Source organism: Rhinolophus sinicus, linkage group LG04, assembly GCF_036562045.2.
Source record: "Rhinolophus sinicus isolate RSC01 linkage group LG04, ASM3656204v1, whole genome shotgun sequence".
NCBI classification, from domain to species: domain Eukaryota; kingdom Metazoa; phylum Chordata; class Mammalia; order Chiroptera; family Rhinolophidae; genus Rhinolophus; species Rhinolophus sinicus.
In genome coordinates, this window is record NC_133754.1 from 85,854,624 (window position 1) to 85,881,721 (window position 27,098).

General features: G+C 40.3%; 1 protein-coding gene across 2 annotated transcripts in view; it reads right to left on the bottom strand.

Moving 5' to 3' along the window:
* Positions 1–3,453: 3,453 nt before the first annotated feature.
* FAM124A (family with sequence similarity 124 member A) overlaps positions 3,454–27,098 on the bottom strand; it is a 71,386-nt gene continuing 47,741 nt past the window's right edge. For both annotated transcript variants that reach the window (XM_019752183.2, XM_074329908.1), the window contains one exon: positions 3,454–6,842. In XM_019752183.2, coding sequence (XP_019607742.2) covers positions 6,033–6,842 — 810 coding nt within the window. In that variant the 3' untranslated portion in view covers positions 3,454–6,032. The remainder of the gene's footprint in view (positions 6,843–27,098) is intronic.

Genomic DNA, 27,098 nt, shown 5'->3' on the forward strand with positions numbered 1-27,098 from the left:
TTGGAAGCCAGGTCTATTTGATGCTGAAATCTGAGACTCCATATTTAACTGTAGCAGAGGTTAATTCCATCAGATTCATCAGGAGGACTATAAAATGTACAGCTGGGTGGTACATTGCAGTGATGCTTACGGCAAGTTAGTTCCATGAGGGAGAGATGATGTCCCATTTAATCCTAGGTCCTCAGCACCTAGTCCACTGCCTGACACACAGTGGGACTCAGAATACGCTTACTGAATGAGTGATAATAAGCAAATCCACTCGGAGCAATGAAGAAAGAAGTGCAGGGATGCACATTCCTAACAGTTTTTCAGGAATCTCAGTGAAGGGTGGGATGAGGGGACTTATAACGTATCTGGAAGCCTCTTAACTGGGGGAGGTTAGAGAACTGGAGTTGCCTTTGCAATAGCAGAACCTGGCTGAGGATGCAGAGGGAGCTCCAGTAGATGTGGACTCTCCATCCACACAGGCTCGAACCGTGGGTAGGAACCTTGAGTTTCCCAGTAGGATGTCAACCTTACATCTTGTGCTCCACTTGCCAAACTACAGATTTGGCCTCAGGAAACCAGAAGAAGCTTCTGGTGAGGGTGAAATTTCCCTGTACCCACAGTGAGGCTGGAGATATGTAGGGAGGCTCATCCAAAGTGCATGGCTGTGTTCACTCCTCCAGGCCTTGTAAATTCATCCTCCAATCAAGAAAGCTACCAATTTGGACCAAAGGAATAACCCTACAGAAAACCCCTTATGGAAATTCCCTTCTGAGAAAGTTGAGGAAGGACATTGAGGCAACTTCAATTACAATGACATAAGACAACATCACTAGATTCTCTTATCATGAATGATAACTGCTGAGCTACTCCCATTTCCCTTTTTGCTTTGGCTTCTAGGAAATTCATCCACAGCAGTTATATTTTTCTTTATGATTGGCGTATTTATAGACTCTATTTTTCCTTAGCCCTGATTTTCTATTTCTGTTTGCACTGTCTTAGGTCTTTATAATTTAAGTTGCCTCAATACCTTGTAGGCATAAATACTTAGATGCAGAATAATGAACAGAAGTGAAATACCTCCCTCCTGTTCATCCAGCTGGAATCTTAAATGGAAAGGGCAGTTGCTGACCCTCCTGGGCATGGTGGCCACCAGGTGGCACCAAAGCTTTCCCGCAGCCGTCTTCAGTGAGGCGATTGAGCCTGAAAGTGTTTCTGTTCAGCAGGCCATTTCTTGAACTGTGCCACACACATTCTGAGTGGCCCCTGTCCAAAATGTACTGGGGACTGGGCAAAGCTGACCTAAGGGAGTCTAGTCAGCTTCTTTCAGATGCTCAGTTTATAAGATCAATATTTCAAATGGGGTGGGCCAGCTGCCAACCAGAACAGGCCATTTGGGGGTTGTGTCTCATTCTCAAAAGCAGCTCCGTCTTTTTCTCATCCTCTGAGGCAACTGGAGGTGGGACCCTCATCACAAATGGAGAGTTTACGGAGGGTGTCATAGGGGCACAGGGAAGGGGCCTTTCCATTCACCCAATGTTCTGGTGACTTCTGAAATGAATATATTACTCCTAAAGTGGTCACATAACTGGACCATAGTTATCACACCTCTAAAATAGAAACTGCCTGTTAAAAAGACCCAAATATGCCACTGTTAGCATTCATGTTTGCCTCCATTGTTCACTCAGATAAATGACGTCATTTAAAGTCATTTTGTGTCTAGGCGTCTATGCCTAAAATCAGGATAAAAGCCTTCAGTAGAAGTTGGAAAAATATAATTATATAAAAATCTTTAAATTCAGGTTCTTAACCCTTCATGAATTCATTCGTTTATTATAATAATTGTGACAAAAGATGTTTCAAGAATCTATTTTTATTCATGTTGATTTCTCTTATTTTTCTGAAGCCTCTGCAGTACCTGATCAATTGTATTTCCAGAGGCTTAATGAGAAGTAGAATCCTACAAGTCAGAAGGGGGCATTTATGTCCAGACCAGGCACGTGGAATAATGTGGCCTTGGGCAGAAAGGTAGATGGTGACTATTCAGCTGTTTCAGCTGCTCTCTTGAAATGCAGTCGTGGGATCGCAGGCCAGAACTGGTCATTGACACTGTTCTGGGGATTGAGGAGGGAGGGAGAAACCCTCCAAAGTTTTTTTTTTTTTTTTTTTCCTTTAAGAATCTCTTCCAGGAATCAAGTCTACTCAGGTGCCTCTTACCTGATGGACTGGAGAATTTTTTTCACCTACAGAAAGCCCAGCAGGGGGATAGGAATATATATACATTTTTCCTGATTTACTTGGGGCTGAAGACAACAGCCATAAACTCAAATGTCTTCTTGACAAAGGTAAACATTTGGTCTCACCTGGAATACCCTAGACAGTGCGGTCCAATAGATGTCCACGTAACTGTTCCTCTGCTGTGGGGCCCCTCGGCCCAAGGGGCATCCGGCACTGTAGCCCACGTCAGAATTCTCAACATCACAAAAGCCTCTTCGATGGCTTCCAACCCCACCTCTATGGGTGACCCAAGATGATTTCCACAGGGCTCAGCAAGTCAGGGACCACCCTGAGAAATGTTTGATCTTTAAAGCAGATACTAAGGGGTGTTTAGGGTAGGCTGTGGTGAGACTGTGAGCAGTAATTCTGGGGAGTCTTATTTGGAAAACAGTCCAACAAGGGATGGGCTTTGAACTATACCAGGTCTGTTATTAACACAACCCTTCTGGGGCAAGCTGGGGGAAGAACTGGGTTCCATTAAATGACAAAGAACTGGGGCTCAAAATCTCGATTTCCTACATCCCAGGGCCTAATCCAGGAGACATAATTTATCAGACAACCTCAATGCTTTTATATTGAACAAATTTATTGAGCACCTACAGTATGCCAGCATCTATCACAACAGTAATAATCCAAGAATCAGATCTACCAGTGGGTGTCAGGAGCTCCTCTGGAGGAGGAAAATGCTAGTGAATGGCCAGAAGTGGAAGCGAGGGCTCTGTTAGTGTCTCTGTGAATCCTACTCCAGAGTGACTGCCGTTTCCGACACAGCACTGGAGAGTAGGGTAAGGTAGGGCCTGAATGTGGTCCGTGGGGAGCTTCCATTCCTTCTCTGTGTTATGGTGGCACCCTGCTTTTTCTGCTTTTGAATGGTGTTGCTGACATCCTTTGGGGTCAGTTTGGTTGAATGGAGTGTGCTGAGGGTGGGTCACTGAAAAAGGGTGGGACCAGGGAGTATCTGAGTTGGGCTCTATGGCAATTCTGGGTGTGCATGCGAGTACACTACGTGTACTGATTAAGGATGAAGACAGGAGGAGCCATCACTTGGCAGTTGGTCTGCTCATTTATGCCTCACTGACTGGCTACTCCTGAGCTTGTCCCCTCAGGACGCTGCATTAATACTTCTAAGTTACTTTTCTCTTCTTCCCTAACTTTAGCATGTTGCTTTTCTTTTCCTTTTTTTTTAAAAAAAAAAAAATCAAGTATCACAATGTTTATTAATAGATACAAGTCTATAAAATCAGGGCATGAACATGACTTGATAAATTAAGTAAACTTAATTTCAATACTATAATAAGAGGGACCAATTCAAATTCTCACCATTTGTTTCATACCCACAAAAACCACTTCAAGAGCATTAATGGTCTCTCAACACTGATTAGTTTTGTGCCAGTAAACCAGGTTTCTTTTAAAAAGACTTGTATACTTGCCCAGGCTCAAGGACTTAAAAATCTAGCACATAAAGAGGTAGAAATACCGGCAAGATACTACTACAGCAACAACCATCAATTACAGTTAAGAATTGTTCTGCGACAACCAAATGGATAATCAAATACGGCAGCAGCTCAGGTATTACCGAGCAAAGTGCATTGCGACAGTATTCAGTGTTGCTGTCCTTTGAGAACTGGCAGCAAAGACGGTCCTGGCACTAGACACCTCCAAGTTAGTTTTCTCTTCCCTCCTAACGTTAGCCTGTGGCTTTTCATCACCAGCTACTGACTGCCACTTTTTCAGGCAGGAGGTGGATAAGCGAGTGGCTTTCTAGGAATCCTCTCTGCAGAAAGAAGCCCCTCGCTGATCTACGCCCTGTAGTTCCCTAGACACTGGCATGACCTGAGGAGCTCACTCTCTCGGCCTCATGTACGACAGCACAGCGGGCTGCAGACCTAGATTCTTCACTGCCGACTGTGGCTGGGATCTTACATCTACCTCAGCCCAGCTCAAGGATTGGCAAACTACAACCTTTGGGACAAATCTGGCCCTCCACCTATTCTTGTAAATAAAGTTTTATTGGAACTGAGCCATGCCCACTCATTTACCTGTTACCCATGGCAGAGTTGAGCAGGTTCAACACAGACCAGTTGGCTAGCAAAGCCTAAGATATTTATTATCCAGCCCTTTCCAGAGCAGGTCTGCTCACTCCTGGTATAGAAGTGTAAGAGACCGTATTTTTATTTACTTAAACTGGAGGATATTACAATTTGGAATTTTGGAACATCCAGGATGTTTGGGGCCGGATCGAAGGCGCTCATTGTAGACATGGCAATGATTGAGGCTTCAGCCAAGTCTGACGACGTAACAGCCAGGAGGGCCGTGTGGAAGATTCTGGGGCTGCAGCTGGGCTGGTGTGGGCACTTCCAGAGAGGTGAAAATGTAGACAAAGAGCACCAGCTGGGGGGAAATGAGCACGGCACATCCATGCTCTTCGTTCCCAAAAGTAAACAGCGACCAGAGAGAGCTCAGCATTGGTCCTGATGCCCGCACTTGGCATTGTGGATGTCTGAACTATAAACAGACGCTTATGGGAGTGGGAGAGAGGTGACATTTAACTAGCATTCCCTCTGTGACAGAAGCAGACAGGCAGGAAGGGCCCAAGGTCGGGCGAGAGCTCCAGCTTCAGTTAAGGTGTCGGTGCACTCGTGCAAGACCAGCAACGCGCCAGTAGTTGTTCAGGGGAGCATTTCGTGTAAAGCTTTCCATTCGGAGAAGAGGGGGCGTTTAGTCATCCGCATTCAACATGCCAGTTACAATATTACAAATTATTTAAAAATGAAGACAGGGTGACAATACATATTTACTGGAGAAAGCAGTATAAAATGTGGCTCCTGTCATTTCTATAGATATGTACATATGTAGCCCTTAGATTGTGGTTTTTAAAATCGAAGAATCCTAAGACTACCTACCCACTATGTCTAAATCCTATTATTCTGTAACTCTAACGATCGATTCTTCCTCAGTGATCCAAATAAATCCGGGTGGTGGAGGGGTCTCCTATAGCCCCTCACTTGTGAGTGAATGTTTTGTTGAAAGGTGGAGGCAAATCTAGTTTTTGGAAGTCGTCATATATTAAATGCACCAAGAATCTGTTACTCATGCTAAATCCTCCTAAAGCACACTCGCCACTTTAGTGTAAATCCAGATTTTCAGACGTTGCATGGTATCGAAGTGTGAGGTATTACTGCAGTCTGATGTTTACAGCTGTCTTAACAAGTGGACTTTTTTCACCATATGCAGTACTTGGGATTTCTTCGGGTCACTGTTCCCTGCTGGTGTAAATCTATCTGGAGAACCCAGTGAGCTGTACATTACGTTATTGTGCACTTATCGTACAAGTCACTTAGTATATTTCCCACATTCAACATTTTGGCTTTAGTTTTTTCTTCCTTTACAGAGTGAAAAACTGCCAAATCAGCTTTGGCTGACTAGGTTTTCTTTTCATTTCAAATAATTATATGAAGCATTTAAATTGTAGAAGCGCACTCAACCATATCTCAAATGGAATTGAGTGTTCAAAATATATATATTTTACGACCTAAGTTTCTTGAGAATTTGCATAAAAATGCCAGTATTTTCCCACTGAGTCCCTACAAATATGCCAGCACTCAGGTAAGAATGGGTGGCATGGCAAATGTGCTAGCGATCCCTGTGAAACAGATAATTAGGTTCCAGAAGACCTGGGAAAGCTGGGCTGAGAACACGGGCAGTGTTCAGACCCCAAAGGGGTGGTGGGGTCTGAGCCTGTGTGCTTGAAAAACCAGAGTAGAGGGTGTTCAGATGTAGAATTCCTCTGTGTCATTGTCCCCTGGTCCAGCTAATGCTGAGGGCGGTGGGATGTCTCTGCCTGTCCACTCGGCACTGGGAGCACCACCAGAGAGCTGGGGGGATGACTCTGTGAGTGAGGGGGCCCCAGAAGCTGGGGTGGCAGCAACCGCTGTCGCCGAGGAGCTGCAAGGCCCTTTAGTGGAGAAAGGGAGGGAAGTCCAGGAGGTCTCCATGGTCACCCCGCTCCCAGCGGGCAGCGGTCCTTCTGTGGAACCCTTGTGCATGGGCCAGTGGCTGCTGCATCTTTCGGAGGAGACAGGTGTTTCCAAGGAGCTGCAGAACCTACTGGGTGCGGAATACGCAGAGACCACAGACAGGTCCGAGGAGGATAGCCTCAGGCCCGTGTCCACGTCCGTCTCCTGGGCCCCCTCTAAGTCATCAATGGAGAGGGGGTGGGTGTGCCTCCACTCTGACGCCCATTGCCCTGGGACACCTGTGTTTGAAAACCACTCTGGTACAGCTGAGGAGGAGGCTGGGGAGGGGTCTTCAGTGGATAAACAAAACAAGGACTTGCTTCTCTGGAAAGACCAGGGAAGGCTGGGGGTGCTGCTGGCCCGTCTGGTGAATTCCTGCTGGTGCCCAGCAGGCAGGCCCATCTGGCTGGGCTCCAGGTGTGGACTGTCCAGCAGGGGCTGCTGGCTGCTGCCAGGGGTATGGCTCGGTGTGCTGGCACTCGGGGAAGGCATGGCGTGAGGTTTCTGTGCCGACGAGTGGTGAGCTCTGCCGGGTTTAGGAAACTTCCTGTGCAGCCTTTGTGCCTGTAGGGGCAAGAGGGCACATCCCGTTAGTCACCTGGGGAGGGGATTTATTGTTAAACACATCATGAAACACACTTTCTCCTAACTGGAAACTTCCAGCAATGTCGTGGCAATAAAGCATTGCCAGAAATTTCATTCTCCAAACTCTAAAGCAAAGACAGAGGTAGCAGAGCTTGGGGTGATACTAATGAGGACCTAGGAGGAGATGGCAGCCCCTTGGTGAGGGAATAACACTTCCTCAAGTACACGCGCAGGGGCTTAATAGACCAGCAACAAGAACGAGGGCTTGGCTGAGCCTGATAGAGAAAGTAAGAATTACCGTTAAAAATAGAAAGAATGCTTGAAGGGTTCTTTCCCTCCAACCAAGGGACCTTTGTTTGGAAATGTTACAGATGAGAGGATGGAAGTGATCAGGATGGGAGATGTACAATCTCAGGTCAGACCAACAAGGGACTTAACTCCAGTACCCACGTGACCACCAGGACACATCGTAGGGCTGGCCCATGGTTCAGGGTGGTAAATCTTCAATGAGTGAGGGGCTCTCAGGAAGGAGGTTAGCATTTATTTACTTGCTCTTAGGAATCACTGACCATGTATTGTGCCTTCCAGAGACTGCATGGGAAGGGAAGCTGCAACTACTGACTAATTCCTCGGATGCCCTATAGGGTGTGGGCAAGCAGTTGCACCCTTTCATGTCTTAACACGTCCTCCTATTCTCCCCACCCTCCCCGCAGCTCAGCAGGAAGCTGTTTCATGGACCTGGGGGTCCTCTCTTCTACCTGGTCTGCTTCTCTCAGATTCTTCCTCTGGTCTGGAAATGTTAGAGGTCGAGCCAACAGGGGGGCAATCTTACAATGCAAAGTTTCAGTTAAATAATGGATTTGGAGATAGGGGGTCTGGCTCTATTTGGTATAGGAATCATCTATCTGATTTATGAATCCCTGCAATAAGAAAAGGGCTCTCACTGTGGTTCACTATAAAGGATATTTTGTGGCACGCAGCCAGCTGAGACACTGGCCCTTCCCTAGGAAACAAACCCCTCTGCTATCCTGTTCAGCAGGAACCTGGTTTTCCCATAGTCACTTGGAAAATTCAGTTCTATGTCATATACATTTATTGAGTACTTATTGCAAGTAAAGGCGAGGTAACTGCAATGACATGGATTCAGTCCTTGACCACACGAAGCTTATATTTCATCGAAAGGATAGAAGACAGAAATAAATAACTCAGACAAGAGAAGGTGATGACAGGCGCAATCATAGTGCTCTGAGGGACAGGCCGTGATGATAAAGTGAGTAGCAATATACGGGGCATGTTGGACACAGATGAGGGAGCTGTTGATTTTACAGAGGAGTGAGGCGCTATGGGGAAAGGGGAGGAAAAGCGCGCCTTGGAAAGTCACGCTTGGATGAAATCTTGAAAGTGGAAGAGGGTTTGCCATTGGGAAGGCAGCAGTGCAGCATGAAAGGGCATTGAGGCACAGAGGCAGGCTGAGTGGAGGCTGGAGGCATGAACCAGGAGGTGAGCCCCGAGAAGTGAGAGGAGCCTCATCACAGTGCGCCCCGAATCACATATAAACAGAAGGACCCGCAGGCTTGAACAAAAATCCTGAAGGCTTGAAAGCAAGATGGTGGCATGGCTCGATTTGTGGCAGCAGAGTGAAGGAGAAAGGATTGGATCGGGGTGTGGGGGGTCTGGGTGGGGGGACAGGGCAAGATGAATGGTAGGAAGACCATTTATTAATAGAAGATACCATAGCCATCTTTCCCTTTTTGAGATTTGGGACAAATGAGTCATATTTTCAGTTGCTCGTGTGAGCTTTTTCTCAATCATTGCTTCAGATAGTCAGGACTTTCTGAGCATTCTCTGTCCAGCCTTCCTGATCTTCTCCTTAATTGTCAGTCTCTCTGTTCTGTGTGTATGGAGGGCTGAGTGTCTATGTCCCCGTGACCTACTGATCCTGTTCCTGCCCTTCAGGCTCTGTAGAGCATAGTGACATTCCCAAGGTCTTCTGCTAAGGCTGGCTTCCACAAAGACTGCGATGCAAATGCTTTTAGCACAGGTTGTACTGGGTAGGATGTGGTTTTTCTAAGAATCACAGTTCATGAGGCCATTCTCCCCATGACAATGACACTTCAGTTTTAAGTAGCTCTGGATTTTATGAATATGGGAGACCTAGCTGAATATGGTGAGGGAAATTCTGAGCCGCGCTGGGTCTCCCTGGGTCTGAGCCACTCTCCAGGGCTTGCTGCTCTGTGCTCCAGTGTCCCCTAGTCTCCCAGCCCAGCCCTTTTGATGCTGCCCTGTAGTGCGCTGTCCTCTCTGGTCAGCGGTCTCTCTTCTCTGCCAGGCTCTCTGCTCCACAAAGGAGACCCTGCTCGACACACGCCCTGCCCAGTGCCTGACACGTTACGAGAGTATAAGCATAAACGAAGCGTCACACCTTCGGGATGGGGTAAGGAGCAGTCTCAGAAGGCCCAGGTGTGCCTGAGAGGTGGCACAGCGGGGTGGCTGCTGGAGAGACAAACCCATCACTTGTGTGTGGCTAAATAAGAGAGAAGATATGTCATGAGGTTCTTTAGAGAAGGAAGTCCCGGAGGCCACTTCTGGGGCGACAATGTTGAGTAGTGCAAATGCCTTGTTTCCCCAAGGCCAAGTCGCTCGGTGCCCCAATGTCATTGTCTGACTTGGGAAGTGTCTGCCACGCTGTGACTTCTATCTACAGAGCCTTATTTGAGGAGCATGCTCTTGGGGAACACGTGTGCAGTATGAATCTGCCTGAAATAAGAAGGCTTTGTGGGTATTGCTGCATGAGACGCAAAAAGCCAAGGTTCTCACGCAAGGAACTGCTAGGCGACCTCTGAATCTACCAACCCTCAGGGACAGAGCGGTGTTCAATTTGCTTTAAACTTAGGAACAACTGGCCGAGGATGGATACTTGAGCGGTTTTATAGATTTTCAGCCCTGTGCTTGTTTAACGGAAATCTGCCTGTGCTGTGTCTTATTTTTACCCCATCAGGAGTCCAAATAAACCCTAAATTCTACTACTTTGAAGAGAGGTGGTGTTTTTCACTGGAGGGGTGCCCACTGCTCCATGGAGGTACCTGCTGGGCGGGCGGGATTCCAGCTGGCACAGCGCTGGCTGGCCATAGCGGCAGGATCCTGGGGCAGGGAGCTGGGGAGGGTGGCTGCAGAGACTCTGAGCCCCCAGCTCCCAATCTGGGCCAAGGGCTGGTGTGGGATGTGCCTGCTGTGGGGTAGCAGATATGGTGGTATTGTTCAGTTCCTCCCCGAGGCAGAGCAGTCTTTTCTGTCCTGAAGAAAACTTGCATATGCAAAGAATGGTGCTTCTTTCTGTGCCAGTCCGCTGGAGGGGGCTGTTTCCAGCCTCTCGCGTCTGCTTGACCAGAACACTAGATGCTGAGACTGAATCATAGTAGATGTTTCAGGAAATTCTTCCCACTGTCCTTTCCAGAGTGAAACAACACCCTGTGCCCTCCTCTCCTGGAAGCCTCGCTGCTCCCCGGGCTTTCGGCTCTCAGTGGCTGCCCTCCAGAGCTTCTCCAAGTGACAGCAGCAATGAACCTCCAAGTGGCTTCCTTTCTTTTCTGTCTGAAGGGGTGCAGGCTAGCTGACTCACTGGATTCCAGTAGTTCCCTTCTTTGCTATTTATGGAACTTTCTCTAAGGAACAGAGAGTATTACATAAGTGAATCTGCTTAAAGCAGCCAGAGCGATCCAGTTAATGTCCCTAAAATCACCAAAAAAACCCAAAAAAACAAACAAACAAACAAAATGGAAATGTAGTAATAGATCCATGAACTTCTCATGCAACTTCAAGCACAGGCAGTTTGTAGCTCGCAAAGTAAAGAGGTGTGAGTCAAAGCATCTTTTTCAAGGATCTGGGTGTCAGCAGACTCATTCCCTGGCACATGGATCGCGTCCCTGCTCAAGGTGACTCTGCCCCTGACGCAGTCCCCTTGGCAGGGTGTCACGGCTCAATCACGGTGTCTCATGGGTCATTCATGACCAGGCAATTCTCTTTCACCTTCACACCTCCTGTTTCTGAGAAAGGTCATTCATTTCCTCTTGTTTTGTCCTTGACAGAAGTACAACCAGTGGGGCATTGTGTGCTGTGTAAAGAGCCAGCAATGCTCCTTTTAACCCAGGGACTAATAAAAACGAGGGGCAGTCTCAAGGAGACTGGGCAATTGGTTCCCATGAGAAATCACATTTTTGTCCTAAAGAAAAACATCACATTTTGCTTGTCCTTTCACTGTCCTCTGGGTAGTTTTCATATACCTTCAAAGAGTACTACCACAGGCAAAGCCTATGTGGTCTTCAAAAATATTTCTAAAAATTTTAATTAAAAAATTTTAAATTAAAATATAATAGACATATAACACTGTATTAGTTTTAGGAGTACAACATAATGATTTACTATTTGTATATATTGTGAAATGATCACCACAGAAAGTATGTTTAACCCCTTACCATACATATTTACATTTTTTTCTTATTATGAGAATTTTTAATTTACTTTCTTTGCATCTTTTAATAACAACATAGTATTATTAACTATAGTAACCATGCTGTGCCCAGGACTTATTTATTTGATAATGGGAAGTTTGTATGTTTTGACTCCCTTCATACCCCCTTACCCCTGGCAACCACCAATATGTTCTCTGTATCTATGAGTCAGGGTTCCCCCCGCCACACACACACACACATATTAAGTGAGATGATATTTGTCTTATTTCACTTAGCATAATGCCTTCAAGGTCCATCCATGTTTCACAAATGACAGTATTTCCTTTCTTTATGGCTGCATAAAACACCATTGTGTATATACACACCATATTTTCTTTATCCATTCATCCATCGATGGACAATTAGGCTGCTTCCATGTCTTGGCTATTGTAAATAATGCTGCAATGAACATGAAAGGTGCGAATATCTTCTTGAGTTAGTGTTTTTGTTTCCTTTGGATGAACATCCAGAAGTGGAATTGTTGGGTTATATAGTAGTTCTATTTTTAATTTTTTGAGAAACCTCCATACTGTTTTCCATAGCGGTCGCACTTTACATTCCCACCAGCAGTGCACAAGGGTCAGCTCTCTCCACATCCTCGCCAACGCTTACTTCCTGTCTATTTGATAATAGCCATTCTAATAGGTGTGAGGTAGTATCTCACAGTGGTTTTGATTTGCTTTTCCCTGATGATTAGTGATGTTGAGCACGATTTCATGTACCTGTTGGTCATCTGAATGTCTTCTGTGGAAAAATGTGTATTCAGGTTCTCTGCCTATTTTTAATCAGATTGGTTGTGTGTTTTTGTTTGTTTGGTTGGTTTTGTTTTTTTGGTATTGAATTGTATGAATTCTTTATATATTTTGCATATTAACGCCTTACCAGATATATGATTTGCAAATGTTTTCTCCCATTTGGTAGGTGACCTTCTCATCGTTGATGATTTCCTTTGCTATGCAGAAGATTTTCAGTTTTAAAAAAACTTCAGTAGCCCCACTTATTTTTTCTTTTGTTGTTTGTGCTTTTGGTGTCAAACACAAAAAATCATCACCAAGACTAATCTCAAGGAACTTATCACCTGTGTTTCCTTGTAGGAGTTTTATGGTTTCAGGTCTTACATTCAAGTCTTTAATCCATTTTGAGTTAATTTTTGTGCATGGTGTAAGACAGTGGTTCAGTTTTATTTTTTTGTATGTGGCTGTCCAATTTCCCCAAAACTGTTATTGAAAAAGACTGTCCTTTCCCCATTTTACAGTCTTGGTTCCTTTGTTGTAAATTAATTGACTATATAAGCATGGGTTTATTTCTGACTTCTCTATTCTGTTTATTGAGCTGTGTCTGTTTTATGCCCGTACCATGCTGTTTTGATTACTATAGTCTTGTGATACAGTTTAAAATCAGTAGGCATGATGCTTCCAGCTTTGTTTTCCTTTCTCAAGACTAATTTGGCTATTTGGGGTCCTGAGTGGTTCCATATAAATTTTAGAATTGTTTGTTCTATTTCTTTGACAAATACCATTGGGATTTTGATAGGCATTGCACTGAATCTGTAGATTGCTTTGGGTTATGTGGACATTTTTTACAGTATCGATCCTTCCAATCCATGAGAATGGAATGCCTTCCCATTTATTTGTGTCTTCTTCAAATTCTTTCATCAATGTCTTGTAGTTTTCAATGCACATATAGGTCTTTCACCTTGGTTAAATTTATTCCTAGGTACTTTTTGTTCCTTCAATGCAGTTACAAATGGAATTGCTTTCTTAATTTCTCTGATAGTTTGTTTAGTGTATGAAAACACAACAGGTTTTTATATGTTGATTTTGTATCCTGCAACTTTACTACATTTGCTTATTGCCACTTTTTTTTTTGGTGGAGACTTTAGGGTTTTCATTATATAATATCACGTTATCTGCAAATTGTGATGTTTCACTTCTTTTTTTTAAAAATTGGATGCCTTTTATTTCTTTTTTTGCCTAATGGCTCTGGCTAGGACTTGTAATACTATGTTGAGTATAAGTGGTGAGAGTCAGAATCCTTGTCTTTTTTCTGATCTTAAAGAAAGAGCTTTCAGTTTTTGTGGTCTTTTTTTTTTTTTTTACATTGAGTGTGATGTGAGCTGTGGGCTTGTCATTTATGGGCTTTATTATGTTTACATACATTCTCTCTATATCCAGGATATGAGAGGTTTTCTTTCAAAAATCATAAATGAATGTTGAATCTTATCAAATGTTTTTTCTGCACCTATTGAAATGACTATATGATTTTTATCCTTTATTTTGATAATGTGGTATATAACATTGATTGATTTGTGAAGGCTGAACTCTCCTTGTATTCCTGAAATAAATCCTATTTGATCATGTGTATGACCCTTTTCACATATCGTTGAATTCATATTGCTGTTACTTTGTTGAGGATTTTTGCATCTATGTTCATCAGGGATATTGACCTGTAATTTTCATCTCCTGTGGTGTCCTTGTCTGACTTTGGTACCAGCATAATGCTGGCTTGGTAAAATGAGTTTGGAAGTGTTCTCTCCTCTTCTACTTTTTGGTAGACTTTGAGAAGGATTGGCATTAATTCTTCCTTAAACATTAGAATTCACCAGTGAAGCCATCTAGTCTGGACTTTTGCTTGTTGGGAGGTTTTTGATTACTTATTCAATCTCCTTACTAGTAATTGGTCTGTTCAGATTTTATATTTCATCATGATTCAGTGTTAGCAGGCTGTATGTTTTTAGGAATTTATCCATTTCTTCTAGGTATCCAATTTGTTGGCATATAATTGTTTCATAGTTATCTCTTATGATCATATTTTTGTGGTAACCATTTTAACGTCTCCTTTTTCATTTCTGATTTTATTTGAGTACTCTCTTTTTTTCAGGTGGGTCTACCTAAAGGTTTATCAATTTTGTTTATATTTCAAAGAATCCATGTTTAGTTTCATTGATATTTTAAATTTTCTTTTCCTTCTCCATTTCATTTATTCCTGCTCTGATCTTTGTTCTTTCTTTCTTTTTACTAAATTTTGACTCATTTGTTCTTTTTCTAGTTTGTTGAGGTATAAAGTTAAGGGCTAGATTGTTTATTTGGGATCTTTTTTGTTTCTTGAGGTGGTATTTATTGCTATAAACTTCTTAGAATTGTGTTTGCTGTATCCCATAAGTTTTGTTATGTTGTATTTCCATTTTAGTTTGTCTCAAGGTTTTTTCTGTTTTGATTTCTTCTTTGAACCATTGGTTGTTCGTTTTTAAATCTCTACATACTTGTGACTTTTTCAGTTTTCTTCTTGGAATTGAATTCTGGTTTCATACCATTTGGTTGGAAAAGATGATTTTTTTTCAAAGTCATTGAACTTTATTATTTTTTAAAAGATGCTTGATATAAGTTCAATCTTCTTAAATTTATTAAGACCCATATTGTGGCCTAACATATGATCACTCTTGGAGAATATTCCATGAGCACTTGAGATGAATGTGTATTCTGTTGCTTTTGGATAATGTTTTGTATATAGCTGTTAAGTCCTCAGGCCTAACGTGTCATTTATTTCCTTACTGATTTTCTGTTTGGATGATCTATCCATTGGTAAAAGTGGAGTATTAAAGTCCTCTTTAATATTGTACAGTTCTCTCTTTGGGTCTGTTAATATTTGCTTTATCTATTTAGATGTGAATATGTTGGGTGCATAACTATTTTCAAATATTATGTCCTCTGTTGGACCGACCACTTCATCAATATAAAATGACTGTTTTTTTGTCTATTATAGACTTTTTCTCAGTCAATTTGTCTGATATAAGTATTGCTACACTAGCTTTCTTTTGGTTTGTATTTGCATAAAATATCTTTTTCCATCCCTTCACTTTCAGTCTGTGTGTGTCCTTACATCTTAAGTATCTTGTAGGTAGCATACGTGTGTGTGGTTTTTTTAAAAATCCATTCAGCCACTCTGCATCTTTGGATTGGAAAATTATTCAATTTACTTCTAAAGTAATTGTTAATAGGTTTGTACTTACTGCCATTTTGTTCATTGTTTTCTGACTCTTTTATAATTCCTTTGCTCCTTTCTTCTTCTCTTGCTTTCTTCCTTTGCAATTTGATGATATCCTATAGTGGTGTCAACCCCGAGAATGAATGTGCCTTTTAAGAAGGACTTGTGGTGGCTAATTGGGCTCAAATTTATAAACAGAGTCTAGTAGTCATTGCTAAACAGAGGACTCTCATATTCTCTGCACTTCAGGGGAAAACTGCACTGACCTGCCTGCCTCCTGCCTGTGCTTCTGATGTCTGAGATGACCATTATAAAGGAGCTCTTCTCACTGTTTCTATTCAACATAGTACTTTGAAGTCCTAGCCAGGGAAATTAGGCAAGAAAAAAAAAAAGACACCCATAGCAGAAAGAAAGATGTAAAATCATCTGTTTGCAGAAAATATGGTGTTATATATAGAAAACCCTATCTTAAGTTCAGATGAAACATTCTCCAACATAGATCATATGTTACATCACATAACAATACTTAATAAATTTAAGAAGATTTAAATCACATCAAACATCTTTTCCAACAGCAATGGAATGAAGCTAGAATCAATTTTAAGAAGAAAACTGAAAAATTCAAAAACATGTAGAGATTAAATAACATGTTACTGAAAAACCGATGTGTCAAAGAAGAAAATTTAAAAATAGATTGAGACAAATGAAAATGGAATATACCAAAAGTTAGGAAATGCAACAAAAGCAGTTCTAAGAGGAAAATTCATAGTGATAAATGCCTACCTCAAAAACAGAACAAATTAACACCAAAATCAGCAGAAGTAAGGAAATAACAAGGATCAGAGTAGAAATAAATTAGACTGAAAAGATTATAGAAAATATCAATGAAACTAAAAACTGCTTTTTTGAAAGATAAACAAATTGACAAACCTTTAGCTAGACTCACCAAGAAAAAAGGAGAACTCAAGTAAAATCAGAAATGAAAGAGGAGACATTAAAATGGATACCAAGAAATACAAAGGATCATAAGAGACAACTATGGAACAATTATATGCCAACAAATTGGACAATCTAGAAGAAATGGATAAATTCCTAAAAACATACAATCTACCAACAGAATCATGAAAAATATGCAAATAACCTAAGTTTCATCAATGGTGAATGGATAAAGAAAATGTGTATACTCAATGGAATGCTATTCAGCTATGAGAAAGAAGGAAATCCTGCCATTTGTGACAACATGAATGAACTTTGAGGGCATTATGCTAAGTAAGATAAGTCAGATAGAGAAAAACAAATACCACTTATATGTGGAATCTAAAAATACTGAACTTGTAAAAACAGAGAGTAGAATGGTAGTTACCAGGGACTAGGGAGAGATGAAATTGGGGAGATATTATTTAGGATTACAAACTTGTTAACTAGTAGATAAATAAATTTGAAGATCTGATATACTAATACAACAAAGGAATTATAATCAGTAGTACTTACTATAAACTTCAGAGTTGCTAAGAGAGAAGATCTTAGCTATCCTCAACACAAAAAAAGAAATGATAATTATGTGACACAATAAAGGTGTTTGCTAATGCTACTGTAGTAGTCATGTTGCCATATACAAATGTTATCAACGCAACATGTACACCTGAAACTTATACAATGTTATATGCCAATTATATCTCAATTAAAAAATCCCATTTTTACTCTATTTGAACAATAATCAAGAGAAAGGATATTTTTGGTTTGAATTATCCAGATAATTCCTGCAATTCTTCCTTTTAATATTCTGGAGTACTGAGAATATAATGTTAGCCTGTGGCACAGAACTTTAGTCAATTACTATATTGCAGGCCACAAGACTATTCTTTTAAGTAAAAAAAAAAAAAAAAAAATACACATACACATATTTTGAGATCCTGATTGGAATCTTAGAGATTTAATTTAATTCAAGATTTCTCTCCCTTGGCACAATTTACATTTAGGGCCAGATAATTCTTTGCTGTGTATTGTGACAAGCCAAAATGTTTCCAGACATTGCCAAACATTCCCAGCCATGGGAGGGGTAAAAAAATGCCCTCAATTGAGAACCAGTGCTAACCTTTTGTATTATGAAAACAGAACGCTCTTATATAAATTCGGGGGTCAGAATTCTATGGGAATGCTTCATAATTTTTAAATTAAATTTCTATTTTTTATAAATGCATATGTGTACAGTTTAAAAACCAAGTAGTTCTACAAAGCTTATAATGGAAGAAAAAAGGTTCTGCTCTTACTCCTGAGTCTTATTTCTTAGAGCAGTGCTTTTAAAGAGAATTTTCTGCAGTGATGGAAATGTTCAATATCTACACTGAGTGGTATAAGAGCTACTAGTCCAGTTCTCCCCAGTCTTGCTCAGGCTCCTGCCTGGACAGGTGTTAGAAACAGCCCATGTGCTTGAAGCCAGTCGGGGAGTGTTGGGCTGGTGGGCATGCAGCCAAGGATACACAATTCTACTTCTGCCGTGTAGCACTCCCACCCTTGACTGTGCTTCACATCCTCAGGTCTAGTTCTGCTGGCCCCCCTTTCTAGAGAATAAGCTTCAGTCTTCTGATGGAATGAGGAAGAGGTGGGTGATCTAGGGGTTCAATTGCTCTGTGTGTGTGTATGATCCAATAAAACTTTACTTACAGAAACAGTCGGCAGACCAGATATGGTCTATGGTCTTCGGTCTGTTGACCTCCCCTCACCCAGGCAACAAACACAGTGTATGCACTCTGCCTCTTTCAGCTTCGCCATCTCCCTCCTGCCACTTCCTCAGAGCCCTGGCAATACCAGCCTGACGCATCAAGTCTTGGCCTCAGAGGCTCAGAATGATAAAGATAAGACAACCACTAGTCCCCTAGTTTGTGAGGATGGTTTGAGGACCCTTGATCTTGTAGGAAGTAGAAGGAATGTGTTTACTCAAAGATAACCTACTGACCCGATGTGCTCCCAGCCCTCTTATATGCAGGTGGGTGGATGGAGTTCTGGTTCTGCTGAACTGGACCACCTGGCATGCCTTGAAGAGGGAAATGTCTGGTCTCAAGTTGGAACTTCTCTGAACTTCAAGTTGAGGTACTTAACACCTTCTTTGTTTTTCTGAATGTACTCCAACCACTAATTCAGAGATAAGTGGGCACCCATCAGCACTATGTGACATAAACACTAGGTTGGTACCAAAGTAATTGCGGTTTTTGCAATTTTTTAACCTTTTAAACCGCAATTACTTTTGCACCAACCTAATAAATACAAGTGGATTATCAAAACTCAAAGGTGATGCTGTTGCAAAGCTGAGCTAGCTGCCTATATCAGAAATGAAACCACACCTAATATGAGGCAACACCAATGAGTCAGGTCTACCCAACACCTTCAAAACCTTCCAGTGGACGTGGCCAGAGTTACATTACTGCCCGACTATGGCCAGCCATCATGGTGCTCTCCTGGCTGCCCTCAACTTCAGCCCCCACACTGTCATCAGGGTCAGTGAATACATGTATTGGTCAGAACAGATACTGGTAGAGTCGAGACTAAGGCTTTCAGGAAACCATGCTGAGAGAAGCAGAAATGAGAGCAGAACGTAGTGTATTATGTATGCCAGTAGTAGTTTGCAATCCAGGCTGCACGTAAGAATCACTTGGGAAGCTTTAAAAAAATAGCCCACTCCAGAGCAACTGAACCAGAATCTCCAGGGTGGGTTCCAGGCATCAACTGAAAAGCTTCCCAGGTGATTTTAATGGGCAGCCGGCACAGGGCCGCCTTCCTGATTTTCCCTTCTGCCTAGGCTTTATTTTTCTTGTGGACATATTTTTATGGCAACTGAAAGTGACACTCTGAATGACTAGATAGTATATCCTTTCATAACTATATATTCTTCAAAACTTAAAAACAACAACCCTTTCTTACTGTGAAACAAACTCCTGTAATTTACAGCTTCAAATATCTGTGACTCTGAAAAACTAAAAACTAAGACTCAGAAAATCGTGCCTTTTACAGTCTGCACTGAGAAAACTAGTGGGAGAGGCAGAGGTAGCACAGGAATACTCTTTTGTGTTTGTCTTACCTCCCACGGTGTTAATTAGATTAGTATTCACGTTTCCCCCCTTGTTTTATACAATTATTTTGGCTAAAGTACACTGAGCTTTTCCTCTCAATTAACCTTTGTCTGGAAAATGATATGGATAATGGAAATTCTGAAGAACGAGTTTCCACTGCCACCTTCCTCCCTCAACAATTTTTTACTTTGTTCTTATCTGCAAGTCTGTTTTAATAACAAAACTTGCTTTTTAAGTCTTGAATTCTCATCAGTTCCAACCATTGCTATGGCTTACATAAGTTTCCTCTTGCAGTATTATCTGCTAACTCACTTAAAACAGAAATCTATTGGATATATTTATAATGCTTGTGCCAGAAACAAGGTTGTCTACATCAGAAGAGATCAACTAACTGCCCCACAGAACAAAGACTCAGGCTGGACAAAATTTCCATCTAGTCTTCCTCAGAGCACACTGACGTCACTGTCATTGTAGATTCTAAAGAGCAAACATGGATCTAATCTTCTCCATTAATCTGCGTCACTGGGGAAAAATGCTGACTGTTGAGAGCAGTCTTGTGGTAACAATGCCTCTACTTAGCAAATAGAATTTAGGACAGCTCCTCAAAGTTTGTGGGTTAATAAGCACACCAGGAATGTATCAAGAACTCACTATGTCCTTAGGTGCTCTCCTGGCCACAATCTGTGTGGGTTTTCTTGGGTGATTGAAAAGGAAGTAAAAATATAAAAAAACAAACAAACAAAATCCTGCCCTTGAAGTGCTTACTATTCAAGACACAGATGCAGAAACAGAAGGACAACTTGATAGATGTGCGATGAATATGTCAATTAAATAAGCATTTTCACTGAAGATAAATAAGATGGGATGCAATGTATCTTCATAGGTTGTAAAGGAGGAGTCATTTCAGGCTTGCATTTTCAGATACGGCAACAACCTGACATGTAGTCAGGTGGCCATTTGCCTGAAGAATTTACCAACCACTTTAACCTGCTGTGGTATCAGGGCTGGAGGATGAATATAGGTCTGGGGTCACTGCTTCGGGTTGGGCTCTGGACTTGCAGAAGACCATTAAGGGGATGGGCCAGATCCATGTGGGATCTAAGAGAGGCCTGAGAAAAGAGGACCTCTCTTGGAACACCATGAGTGAGTGTGGGCCCCCCAAATTGTCTGACTGGTCCTAAACTCACCCTGTTCAGTAGCTGCGTCCTTGGACCAGACCCAGCTACACTTGGATTAGTTCTGGTTGGGATTAAACTAACGTTCCATTAGTTACTCAGTTAAAATTCTAGAATGTCAATGTAGGTTTTCTGATCTGCTTTTGTGCACAGGAAAATACCCAAAAGCTACTTTTGAAAAATTAATATCCAATTAATTAAAGTACCAATTTCAAGCCCAATTTTTTATTAAACTTACTGATTTAAGTTCAACTCTCAAATCTTATTACTCTAGTACTAATCTAGCAACGTTAACAATTAACACTTATTTTTAAAAGGGCTCTTTCAGCTTAATCGATTAATTTCCTTTAACATCTTAAATTGCATTTGTACATTTACTGTATTAATTTTTGTTTTAAGTCATTCAGTGGTCTGATTAATAAACAAAACCTTTCAAGTACTTAAATGTAATCAATTAAACACATAAACATGGCAAATATTGAATCCTCTTAAATATTTCAATGTTATAAATTTTACTGAAACTTTACCCTTACATTCCTCAACTTAAAACTGCAAAAATAAATCAGTTCTAAACTACATTGTAAATTGGAATCATGGGTTGATCTTTTGTTCTAATAGACCACCTTCTCTAAAACACAACAAATTTTTAGACTCCCAATCATGAACAAATGATTTCTGAACCTAACACAAACAAGTGTAGTATTAGGTTTTGCTTACTTTATTATTTCAATACTTAATTATATATTTTTTCTGGGTTTAAAACATAAATATCCACTAAGGAAGTAACTATGTCATTCCAAACATTTTGGGATTGTTTTTCTATCTGACTTACATTATACACGGACAGCTGTTTTTACCAGGAAGTGTCCCAACAAGGAGGGACAAGTAGGGCCTTCTTTTGCGGTTACTATCACAGAGATTCTAGAAGTTAAAGGAGTTGTTTCCATGGCCCATCTTCCTGGATTTAAGTCAAACCATTATCTATTTCCTCTCTACTAACAGACTTCTGCAACCTTCTCTCAGGTTGTTGCTAACTTCCATCACTGCTTCATTAGCTCTGCATGTCTTTGTTCTCTTGGATTCTGTGTCTCACAGGCTTTGTTGCTTCTGCAGTCCTCTGATAACCAGAGGTTCTTGGATTCATGGAAGAGGGGAGCCAGTTGAGGCTGGAAGGCTCAGCTACTTGAAATGTCCCACATGAATCCGGTGTTAAAGGATAAATCACGAAACAGCGGGGCAACTGAAGGGAGAGTTTGGTTCAGGAAAGAAAGGTGCTAAGCTGCTCATTACTCGACTATCAAAATCATCAGACATAAGGGGATTTTTGGAAAGCAATTTCATGTACTGGCTTCCAGGGCCCTACAACACAGCATGTCCAAGCCCTGGAAGCTTCCTCCTTGATCCTATTTACTACGACTTCCACTTTTTTCTCTGATCCTTCCTACAGCCTTTTCAAAAGATGGTGATCAAAACTGAATTTTGTCCTTCAAGACTGAGGGTATCACTCTTTTGCTTGTCAAGGACAGAAACTCATCTCACACTGTTAAAAAGGGAGATTTGGTGTAAGAGTACTAGGAGACATAACTGCAGAACTGCAGCGAACCACAGGAATAAGTGGAACTAAGGATTCATCTGTAACAAGGCCCATTCTTTCTCGTCTCTGGGCTTTTCTTGTGCACAGATAGTTTTTTCTCTTTCATGGCAGGATGGCTTTCTCTATGTGGTGGAAAACACAGCTGCTGACCACTCTCAAGCTTTACATGTTAAAGCTTCAGTCATCTGGAGGGAGACTAACTTTTCTTTCCCAATCAATATCAGTCCCACAATGCCAAAATGACATCAGTGCACAGACAGTTTAGATACATCAACTATAGGTGGGAGGCAGGATTGGATTATTGGTTATTGGGTTATTAATATGGTGCTCTGGTGATACTTGTGTGAATGGGGGAGAAGGCTCTTACCAACGGAGCACTGGGAAGGGACTGTCTTACTGGGCCAAAGTATGGAGATAACCTGTGCTGAACATAAGGGCATCTTAACCCCCTATACTTCAGATCACTGCTTAGAACTGTTCAACATTAGGCTTTCTCTTAAATAACTAAATTACATTTCTCATTTATATTATTTGAATGTCTTTTGAATCAGAAATAAAGAACATTTAAAACATCTTATTATTATGAAAGCTAGGTGACAGGTAAAACTCTGAAACTTAATTTCCTGGGAATTTGTAGAAAAGGAACAGGTAGCCAGCCTTGCAGTGTCAGGTATTTTCTTTGCTTTTCAGTTTCAGGAAGATACCTATTCTTTTGGGGCGCAAGAGAGAAAATTCATTTGCAATTTCTGACAACAAATATTTCAGATAAGCAATACACTGGGATCAGACTAAAATGACATACATTTTGGAATTTTCAAAATTGTATACATATATTGTCAAGCACACATAAAAAACATTCTCTGGCACAGATCATATGTTAGACCACAAAACAAAATCTTAACATATTTAACAAGATTGAAACCACATCAAGCATCTTTTCCAACAACAATGGTGTATAAAGCTAGAAATCAATTTCAAGAAGATGAAAAATTGATAAACATGTAGAGATTAAATAACACACTACTGAAAAACCAATGGATCCAAGAAGTGATCAAAAGAGAAATAAAAATAACTTTGAGACAAATGAAAATGGAAATACAACATACCTAAACATATGGGATGCAGCAAAAGTGATTCTCAGAGAAAACTTCATTGTGATAAATACCTACATCAAGAAATAAGGAGGATCACAAATAAACAACCTTACTTTACACCTCGAGGAAGTGGAAAAACAAGAAAATATGAAGCCCAAAGTTAGCAGAAGAAAGGAAATAACTAAGATCAGATCAGAAATAAATGATAGAGACTAAAAAAACAATAGAAAAGACGAAGGAAAAAGAGGGTTTTTTTAAAAAATATAAAATTGACAACTTTTAGTGAGACCTATCAAGAAACAAAGAGAGGACTCAAATAAATAAAATCAGAAATGAAAGAGATGTTACAACTGATACCACAAAAATATAAAGGATCATAAGAGAGTATAATGAATAATTAGATGACAAAAAGTTGAACAACCAAGAAGAAATGGATACATTCTTAGAAACATACAAATTATCAAGACTGAATCAAGAATAGAAAATCTGAACAGACCAATTATGAGTAAGACTGAATCAGTAATCAAACACCTCCCAGCAAACAAAAGTCTAGACCAGATGGCTTCTCTCATGAATTCTACTAAATATTTAAGGAAGAATTAATGTCAAGGCTTTTCAAACTCTTCCAAAAAACAGAACAGGAGGGAACATTTTCAAACTCATTTTACCAGGCCAGCATTACCTTGATACCAAAACCAGACAAGGACACCAAAAGAAAAAATAAAATTCCTGGTCAATATCCCTGATGAACATAGATGAAAAATCCTCAACAAAACATTAGAAACTGAATTCAACAATACATTAAAAAGATCATATACAATGTTCAAGTGAGATATCTTCCAGGAATACAAGTTTGTTTCAAAATCAATTAATGTGATGCACCACATTAACATAATGAAGAATAAAAATCATATGATCATTTCAATAGACACAAAAAAGCATTTGACAAAATTTACTATCCATTTATGACAAAAATTATCAACAAGGTAGGTATAAAGATAACATACCTAAAAAACATAAAGGCCATAAATGACAAGCCAACAGTTAATACCATACTCGACGGTGAAAAACTGAAAGCTTTTGTTCTAGTATCAGGAACAAGCCAAGGATGCCCCCTCTCACCACTTTTATTCAACACACCATGGAAGTATGAAAAAGAAGGTATGAAAAAGAAATAAAAGGTATCCAAATCAAAAATGAAGAAGTAAGACAGTCACTATTTACAGATGGCATTTTATACATAGAAAACCCTAAAGACTCTACCAAAAAACAGAACTAATGAATTAAGTAAAGTTACAGGATACAAAATTAATGTACAAAAATCTGTTGCATTTCTATACACTAATAACAAACTATCAGAAAGAGAAATTGAGAAAATAATCCCATTTACAGTTGCATCAAAAAAGAATAAAATACCTAGGAATAAATTTAACCGAGGAGGTGAAATACCTGTACACTGAAAGAAATAGAAGAAGACACAAATAAATGGAAAAGTATTCCATGCTAATGGATAGGAAGAATTAATATTGTTAAAATGTCCGTACTACTCAAAGCAATCTACAGATTCAATGTAATCCCTACCAAAATTCCAATGGCATTTTTCATAGAAATCGAACAAACAATCCTAAAATTTGTATGGAACCAAAAAAGACCCCAAATAGCCAAAGCAATCTTGAGAAAGAACAAAGCTGGGAGGCATCACATTTCCTGATTTGTTTTCTTTTTTTTTTTTTTTAATTTTATTTAAATTTATTGGGGTGACAATTGTTAGTAAAATTACATAGATTTCAGGGGTACAATTCTGTGTTACATCATCTATATATCCCATTGTGTGTTCACCACCCAGAGTCAGTTCTCCTTCCATAACCATATATTTGATCCCCCTTACCCTCATCTCCCACCCCCCCACCCCCTTACCCTCTGGTAACTATTAAACTATTGTCTGTGTCTATGAGTTTCTGTTTCTCATTTGTTTGTCTTGTTCTTTTGTTGTTTTTGGTTTATATACCACATATCAGTGAAATCACATGATTCTCTGCTTTTTCTGTCTGACTTATTTTGCTCAGCATTACACTCTCAAGATCCATCCATGTTGTCACAAATGTTCCTATATCATCTTTTCGTACTGCCAAATAGTATTCCATTTTGTATATATACCACAACTTCTTTATCCATTCAACTATCGAAGGACATTTTGGTTGTTTCCATGTCTTGGCCACCGTAAACAAAGCTGCAATGAACATTGGAGCACACGTGTCTTTATGTATAAATGTTTTCAGATTTTTTGGGTAGATACCCAGGACAGGGATTGCTGGGTCATATGGTAATTCTATTTGTAATTTTTGAGGAACCTCCACACTGCCTTCCATAACGGCTGCACCAGTCTGCAATCCCACCAACAGTGTATGAGGGTTCCTTTTTCTCCACAGCCTCTCCAACACTTGTTACTATTTGTCTTGTTGATGATAGCCATTCTGACTGGGGTGAGGTGATATCTCATTGTGGTTTTGATTTGCATTTCTCTGATGATTAATGATGTTGAGCATTTTTTCATATGTCTATTTGCCATTTGTATGTCCTCTTTGGAGAAATGTCTCTTCAGGTCCTCTGCCCATTTTTCAATTGGGTTGTTTGTTTTTTTGTTGTTGAGTTGCATGAGTTCCTTGTATATTTTGGATATTAGCCCCTTATTGGAGGCACTGTTTGCAAAAATCTTCTCCCATTCAGTTGGTTGCCTCTTTATTTTGTCGATGGTTTCTTTTGCTGTGCAGAAGCTTTAAAGTTTCATATAGTCCCATTCGTTTATTTTAGCTTTTACTTCCATTGCCTTTGGAGTCAAATTCATAAAATGCTCTTTGAACCCAAGGTCCATAAGTTTAGTACCTATGTTTTCTTCTATGCAGTTTATTGTGTCAGGTCTTATGCTTAAGTCTTTGATCCATTTTGAATTAATTTTGGTACATGGTGACAAATAGCAGTCCAGTTTCATTCTTTTGCACGTGGTTATCCAATTCTCCTAACACCATTTATTGAAGAGACTGTCTTTCCTCCATTGTATGTTTTTAGCTTCTTTGTCAAAAATTATCTGTCCATATTTATGTGGTATTGTTTCTGGGTTCTCAAATCTATTCCATTGGTCTATGTGTCTGTTGTTCTGCCAATACCATGCTGTTTTGATTATTGTAGTCCTGTAGTACAAGCTAAAGTCAGGAAGTGTGATACCTCCATTATTCTTTTTTCTTAAGATTTCTTTGGCTATTCGGCGTCTTTTCTGTTTCCAAACAAATCTGACGATTTTTTCTTCTATTTCTTTAAAAAATGCCATTGGGATTTTGATGGGGATTGCATTAAATCTGTATATTGCTTTGGGTAATATGGCCATTTTAACTATGTTGATTCTTCCAATCCATGAGCACGGAATGTCTTTCCATTTCTTTGTGTCTTCTTCAATTTCTTTCAAAAATGTCTTATAGTTTTCAGCATATAGGTCTTTCACATCCTTGGTTAAGTTTATTCCTAGGTATTTTATTCTTTTTGCTGCAATTGCAAAAGGAATTGTTTTTTGTATTTCTTTTTCTGAGATTTCATTGTTAGTATATAGGAAAGCAATGGACTTTTGTACATTGATTTTGTAGCCAGCAACTTTACTGTATTCATTGATTGTTTCTAATAGCTTTTTGGTGGAGTCTTTAGGGTTTTCTATATATAGCATCATGTCATCTGCAAAGAGTGATAATTTAACTTCTTCGTTCCCAATTTGGATGCCTTTTATTTCTTTCTCTTGCCTGATTGCTCTGGCAAGGACTTCAATCC